The sequence below is a fragment of the Rhopilema esculentum genome, chromosome 5 (assembly GCF_057945365.1).
Source record: "Rhopilema esculentum isolate cy_ngs chromosome 5, ASM5794536v1, whole genome shotgun sequence".
Taxonomy (NCBI): Eukaryota; Metazoa; Cnidaria; class Scyphozoa; order Rhizostomeae; family Rhizostomatidae; genus Rhopilema; species Rhopilema esculentum.
Genome location: NC_142819.1, coordinates 11,075,087 through 11,082,812, shown reverse-complemented (window position 1 = coordinate 11,082,812; position 7,726 = coordinate 11,075,087). Strand labels below are relative to the sequence as shown.

Here is a 7,726-nt window from a genome sequence, read left to right as displayed (position 1 = left end):
AAGCCTCGAAATTGGCCAACATCTGATGCCGAATTACTATAAAATGTAATTTTGAACCATATTGTGAATGTGAAACCCATTGAAAATTCGTTTTTTACCATCTAGGGGTGATTTTTCAATGAAATTTTAAGCTTGTCGACAAATAATGAACGGTTTGGCGCACTTACTTTTCATTAATTATCTAGGGTTTTTGTAGGTTTAGTATGGACATCGTAAAGTAGGTTTTAAATTATTTTGTTGGCGTTAAATTATTTTGTTAGATTTTGAACAGCCGCAAACAAACATGCAAAATGAATAAAATACCGATTATCTCACGTGTCACAGAAGACCCACGTCTTGTTAAAAAACAGTAATGACGAACTACCTGAAATAATTAAGCAAGTTTTTGCCAGGAAACTCAAAGCAGAAAAAATAACACAAATAATATTACTACAGTTAGAAACTTCGTAAGGTAAACCATTAGAAATTATTGCAACTGAGATAAATGATACAGAGTAATTACAGAAGGTACAGATGAAACCGGTCTGATACATATTCGCTTGGTATTTCTGTGACGTCCTTTGTTAACTGGCAAATACACCATGTCATGAATTCTTCATACACAATTCTTAACTGTCTGACGATAGCTTTAGATGCTCCTGCGATTGAAGTCGACGAAATGCATTGAAAGACCCCGAAAAAGTCCCTTGGCATTGCAATATATTCATCCCAATTCTGCTTGGTAACTGTTCAGTTCTTCTCGCCTGTGACTCCGTACTTTGCCTTCAGTGTCTCAATACTCTCCTTTTTCTTATCTTTGTCCATTTTCTGGTACATCTACAATTGATGAATCGAAATTATGAGTAAAAGATTAAATCAAACCCAGTTTAAGTTTAAGATTTTGATGCAATGCACAGACTAAAGCGGTCATGTCATCTCAGACGTGCGCAGGCTTTTTGCTACAGTACTTGAATTCCTCAAAGCCAGCAGATAATTTGAAGAAGTCTACAGTTCCCTGGAAAGTGCAGGCAGGCGCCACTGTAGGCGGTACATCAAGAAGACTGATAAACATTTTGAGACATGTAACTTAGCATTCGTGCTAAATCATTATATGCTGCAATTATGTCACACGATTTGCTCCAGCTGTTTATTCAACCCAGCTGTGGATGACTGAATAGCGAACGTGCTAAAGAAGGTGGTGCTTCATTTCTAAACATCAAATGTGACAGAAAGTTGAAAAATATGTTTGCTATATAAGAGCCTATCACTTGGAAACTGGCTGGCTGCAGCGAAGGACACTGCCCAGCAACATCATATATTTCCTCTTTCTAGAATGGTTTCCATTTAGGCAGCAAAGATACCAGGAAAAGCTTGCCCATTTGCTTCTGTATCAGTTTCAACTTTTTAAATATCATAATTTGGTTCAGATTTGATTTTATCTCAAAGTGGTTCATATTCGCTATAGTATCTCAATTTACACTTAAGAACAATTTTCAGCTTCACAAATCTTTTCAAGACTTGTCCTTAGCTTTCAAAAGGAGACATGAAAGCATCTCATATTTTCGTGTGTGTTTTCCCCCTGATCTTTTGATCCAACCATGCCGGTTTAAAGTTTGATTTGGCGTTCAGAACCGCCAAATATTAATTTAACAGTTCTAATAAAGATGTTGTCAGCTTCTGTTTCTCGAAAAATAAAGACATGAATTAGAAAATTGCTACGTTTTCAGAGGCTCTGATAAGGCAGAGGCCATTTGCACTTTCTGCTCTCGCTCTTGAGTGATAGTCACGTGACATTTTCTCTCCCGCGACTTGAAAAACCACGAAAAAGAAAGTATCAAAATATGTGTAAAAAGGTGGAGCATTTTGTTGAACTAGTTTTCTCTTAAGATAAAGGAAGTGCGAGAGAAAGCTACTTTAGACCACAGAGTTAAATGTAATTATCCCTCGGACAGAAAACATCCCTTGAATAAACTCTTTTTCTTGCAATGCAGCAGAATAGAAAAGAAACCCATGAAGAATGACTCTATTGCAAACTATTGAATGGGGGTTGATTTGCTTGGGAAATATGTTTGGCGAAATTTCGTTTGGGAATAAAAAATAGCCTTGGAAAATGTGAGAAACAAATTCTCTTAAATTATTTGAATAACACAGGACTTCTCCAATACTTTTTGTACAACACAAGATAAATTTTTACCATAAGAAGGACAAAAATAAAATGTTGAAATAATACATTGCTATGTTGATGATTAATCCACAAAAGAGTTTAGAGAACAAGACCAGACAGACTCCTTCGCACGATTTCGCTGATTACGCCTTGGCAAGTTCACAAAGTGTGAAACAGGTTTACAGAAGAGATTTTAAGAAAAAAAGGTAAGTCACAGCAAACTATGTCGACTGAAAAGATAGATTATCTGTTCTGTTTCAGTCAAGAACCAAACAAATAAAATTGCAATCGGATATTTTTGTGGCAAATCTCGCATGCAATTTTGCTACGAAAGTATCTTCTGTCTTTGAACAATTAGAATGAAGCAGAATAAGTTAGAGTTCTAGTCAGAGATTTTAGAGTCTGTATGCAGGCGAGAATAAGAAGCAAGGAGACTATGAAGTAGTGAAAATAATTAGACAGAGAACATCGAAAGGAGCAGCACAAATTCATCAAATGTGGCAACTTAATGACAGTATCAAGCATTTTGTACAGGTTTCATGCTATGAGGAGCGTTGGACATTGAAGTACTTTCAGAGGGCTGTTGTTTTTGCCTTTTCTTGCAATTTTGCTCAAAGGACTTACCTTGTTTGGTTGGTAATATAGTACAATGAGGTATCTGTTGCAGACATTAAAGCCTGATAAGTGATCACAGGCATTCTTTGCATCGAAAATATCTTCATAAACAACGTAGGCTGTGCCCCTTGTCTCATTTGTATTTCCACTGAAATGCATAAACAAAATAAAACATAAAATTTTACATCAGCAGGATAGCAATTCAAAGATCAAAAGAAAATCCTACATTGCACTACTGTACTGTGCTGTGCTGTACTGTACTGTACTGTACTGCACTGTACTGTACTGCACTGTACTGTACTGTACTGTACTGTACTGTACTGCACTGTACTGTACTGTACTGTACTGTACTGTACTGCACTGTACTGTACTGTACTGTACTGCACTGTACTGTACTGCACTGCACTGCACTTTACTGTACTGTACTGTACTGTACTGCACTGCACTGCACTGCACTGCACTGCACTGCACTTTACTGTACTGTACTGTGCTGTGCTGTGCTGTACTGTACTGTACTGTACTGTACTGTACTGTACTGTACTGTACTGTACTGTACTGTACTGTACTGTACTGTACTGTACTGTACTGTACTGTACTGTACTGTACTGTACTGTACTGTACTGTACTGTACTGTGCTGTGATGTACTGTACTGTACTGCACTGCTGTACTGTACTGTACTGCTATGCACTGCTCTGAATATGTGTCAATTATGCTTAGATGGTATTGAAAAATATTATTCAGCAGGTTACTGTAGAATTATCAGCTAATAATCTAAATTAATTTACTCTAGATTTTTCCAACTGTACTTTGCGTTACTTTGAAAAATACAATTCCTAGGATAGCTTATGATAAGATCATAAAGTAAGGAAAAAATTTCATATACTTACAGCCTAACCTGTCTTATGGCTCCATATTTACCAAATATGTCGTAAAGCTCTTCAGTTGTGATCTTATATGGCAGGTTTCTACAGAAGGATTACCAAAGAAAACTTTTATTCATCAATTTGAAAAACCTCTTGTGGAAAATCATTTGAAAATACATTTAACAACCCCACAATAGAAGCAAATAGCAATGACAGACTGTCCTACCACAAGAATGAACAATTTAATAATAAGGAAACATTTCAATCACAAGAAAATAATACAAAATAAGCGAAAAATAATCTTATTGCAATTGTGCTGACTATTCCTAGAAATGTTTTCAATGCTGACAACAAAATGTATCTCACAAAGTATTCACACCTTACTTTCACAAATATGATTAATACAGAGTAAAATTTTTATAAACGGCTGTCAAAAACTTTAAGAAGGTTCATGGGTTTGGCTTGTCTGTTTCACTGATAATGCAAAATAGACTCAGCATGAAATGACAATGACTCAAAATATCGACATACCTGACATACAAAATTCTGTTGACTTCTGGGGGGAGCCTCACCTATAGGTATCAAACAAATGTATTGAATTGGTGTTTTGCATGATCAAATACTAAATGCAATTTCAAAAATAACATTTAGATCTAGAAATTTTCAAAAAAGAAAATTTTCATTTTTCTAAAGCATACATTTCTCTTTCTCTTAGCTACCAAATAAATTAATTGTTGGCCTTTGCATATCGGCCATGCAAAATTACTAGGTAACAACATTGAACAAAACGAACACTACAAAATTGTTTTCTGAAGTGCCTGTAGTTTTCTGAGTCTTAATTTTTTCAAAATGCTTTATCTACATACCGTAAAAGCTCTATTAAGCCCCTGGGGGGCTTGTTTTTTTTCAGTCCTAGAGGGGGGCTTAAAAGAGAGGGGGGCTAATAAGAGAGAGGGGGCTTATTAAAAATTTGAAGTGAAAAATATTATAAAAATATCCTTGTATATATATAATTTTTATAAAAATGTCTTACAAATGTTTTCAGAAAACTTCGCTGGCAGCTTAGAAAGTCTAATAAATCAATTATAAGGTCCTCATCTTCATCAAACTCGCTAGTATCAATTGATCACCCTGGGACATCTTCTAAACAAATTTTGACTGACTTTTTAGGCGGACAAGTAAGTCTTTACATTGGCCATATTTAATGCACATGAATTTATTATCACCACACCTGTTAAGAGACCCAGTAAAAGCGCATGTTTTCCATGTTTGACAACAAAGGCTTAAGAGGAGGGAGGCTTAAAAGAGAAAGGGGGCTTAAAAGAGAGTGGGGGCTTATTTTAAGGTTTGGCTTGATAAGGAGAGGCTTAATAGAGAGGGGGCTTAATAGAGAGAGGGGGCTTAATAGAGCTTTTACGGTAGCCATTTGATTGTTTTATCTGACACTCTTCAAAGTATTAAACCTCAGTATCTAGATAAAAAACTCTAAGCTAGGAAATAATAATACCTAGTTGCTGATGAAAATAAGCCTTTCAGAAATGCGACCACATGATTGTTGGGGTTGCCCATTGCTATTGCTTGCCTATTGAAAAATTACCAGTAGAGTCCTAAGGTGACAAGAAACTCCTTCTGTCTACAAAATAGTGTTTTTCAGTTTTAAATAGATGGGTTCTAAAACTGGTAGACCGGACAGCAAGCGGGTTCTGCCAATTATCTAAAATATGCTGCTATTATAGCTTTTGGTACATTCTGAGTTTTCTAATAAATGTTGTCCAATGGCGGAATCACACATTTTGGTTGATGTTTTGTATCTGCAGGACTGAGGAGGCTGTGCTCCCTAGAGGAAAGTTTTGTTGTATTCAGTTCCCCATTCTAGAACATACAACTGAAAGATTTTGATCCACAACCCGGTATATATACTTCCTAGCTTAGAATCTTTAATCAGTGTCTAATCAGAAAAGCTTCATGTTTCAAAATGTTTGCTTTTTTGAAATGCAATCTATGTCCATACGCCTGAAAATGTCAGATGTGTGGTGACAAGAATACTGTAGCTTACTGCCATAAGCATGAAAAAATGAAATTAATCGTTGAAGCCAAAATTCCAAGTCATGGAAATGTTATCTAAACAAAACTGAAGGATGATTTTGGAGAAAAATGAGATTTTGACCATTTTCAGGGTGTCAAGAAAGTAAAATGAAATTGATTTCACCTAAGTATTAAGTAAAAATGTAGCAGACATTGATATACCGATCAGATTTTGAATGATATTTTCATTAGTTTTTAAAAAAATTAAATGGAAAATCAGAAAGGTTTTTTTAGTACTTACATCTAAGTCAAAGAATTACTGATATTACTTGGAACTTTTATTTTTGCATGAAAATAAGAAAAACCAGTAAAAAGATTATCTTTCATTTTAAACTAATCATCTAGATAAATTCAACACAGTTATTACAGGAACATTGTAGGGTTGTTTGAATGTGAATCGTCAGCGTGAACTCTCTTAATCCTCAGTCAGGCCTTTACGATTCAATAGAATTTACAAGCAACTCAAGTGCATCTACCTCTTAAGTTATAGTGCAAGTTCTAGACTGGCCACAGCTGTAAGGCTATTTTGTTTTCATGGAACTCAAGTCAGGCAATTGGAGCGCATTTAAGGTCGTTGGAATCCGAATTTCAAAAATTTCGAATTTTTCATTTCTCAATAATTTTGTGATCAAAACGTCATATTGCCTAAGAATATTTTTATTATAAGAATATTAAGGTATTCATTTAACTAAACAATCTAAAAGGATAAAATTCTTAATTTGCAAAATAAATTTTTGTTTTGAAGACGCTTCTGCAAAATTCATCAACAGCATTCCGTTTTGGATCTGACTACTGTTTACAAACTTGGTTCGCATTTCCAAACGCCAGCACATATATTTATTTGAATTTTTTTCGATATATTTAAAGAACAATCAATCTATAACAATATCATGGTGTCCCATTGGTTAAATCTTCCTAAGCTACTGAAATATTCAACTTTCAACTTTAACACATTATTGCTATATCAAAATTCTCAAGAATCACTTCCACACCGAAACAGGACAAACAACAAGGAATAAACTGTTTATTTCTACTTGATATTTTCAAATAACTGCCTTTGGAGAGAAGCACGAGCAGCTTTTTTGCTGGCCACCACTCCAATTTCATCTCAAAAGTTGGTGCTCTATCGTAGAGGAAGAGGGGTTACGCAGCGGCCTGAAGCAAAGCTTCGTTGGGACCCAATATGCATGGTTTCATACAAAAAATGCCTCAAAAACTCGAAATTAATTTCAATAATTAGTTTTTAGAAGTAAATCTTGAAAAAAACAAACTTATTTCTCCGATGAAATAACAAATTTTGATATTAGAGGTCAATAAATGTTCCGCGGAATACCTTGACCAAAATTCCCGTTTTGCAATTCTAACTTCAAAAATTTGTCTAATTGTTGATTTGCTCGAATAAACCAAACTGCAGACATGAAATGGTAGATAATTTAATAAAGAATCTGAAAAATTTGAACATTTTGCGATATCTAAACTAAATCAAAAGTTATAGGCCGTAACACGAATAGTGGTCGGAAAATTAGCTAAGCCTCACTTGAGTTCCGCGGTGCAACAGCTGTGTGGCACTATCATTAGATAAATTAATAATTCTGATTTTAGTCTGTTTATTGTGTTAAACAAACTACCTAAGCATGAAGTTTGTAAGTAATCATTACTTATGCTTGAATTAATAATGAATTGAAGACAAACTTCAAATGTGTTTTGTATTAAGAAACTCAAATTGGTTAGGCGAAATTTGAATTGTTAGGCCACAATTTTTGCGAGTGATATAATCATTCGAAGTTACTATCTTTCTGTAGGCAGATCTTATGGTTCCAATGCCTACCATAAACGAGAAACAAACCAAACATCATAATTACTTTATTTACTCATTAGTTTGAATTTCAACGGCAGAAAAGATAGATTATGATACTCACGTTCGTTCTCCGTTGCATCGCCATCTTGACAGTCAATGGTTTTGGAAAGGAGGTCCGTAGAACGACGTCATGGTGCTCCTTCCCAGAGACAGGTGTGCAA

At 35.0% G+C, this 7,726-nt stretch overlaps 1 protein-coding gene across 1 annotated transcript; it reads right to left on the bottom strand.

Moving 5' to 3' along the window:
* Positions 1 to 342: 342 nt before the first annotated feature.
* Positions 343 to 7,726, bottom strand: LOC135689755 (splicing factor 3B subunit 6-like). Its single transcript, XM_089116209.1, has 5 exons — positions 7,627 to 7,726; positions 4,154 to 4,194; positions 3,647 to 3,724; positions 2,768 to 2,906; positions 343 to 816 (listed from the first exon to the last, which is right to left on the bottom strand). The coding sequence occupies exons 1-5, from the start codon at positions 7,648 to 7,650 to the stop codon at positions 730 to 732; spliced, it is 369 nt and encodes a 122-aa protein (XP_088972335.1). The 5' UTR covers positions 7,651 to 7,726; the 3' UTR covers positions 343 to 729.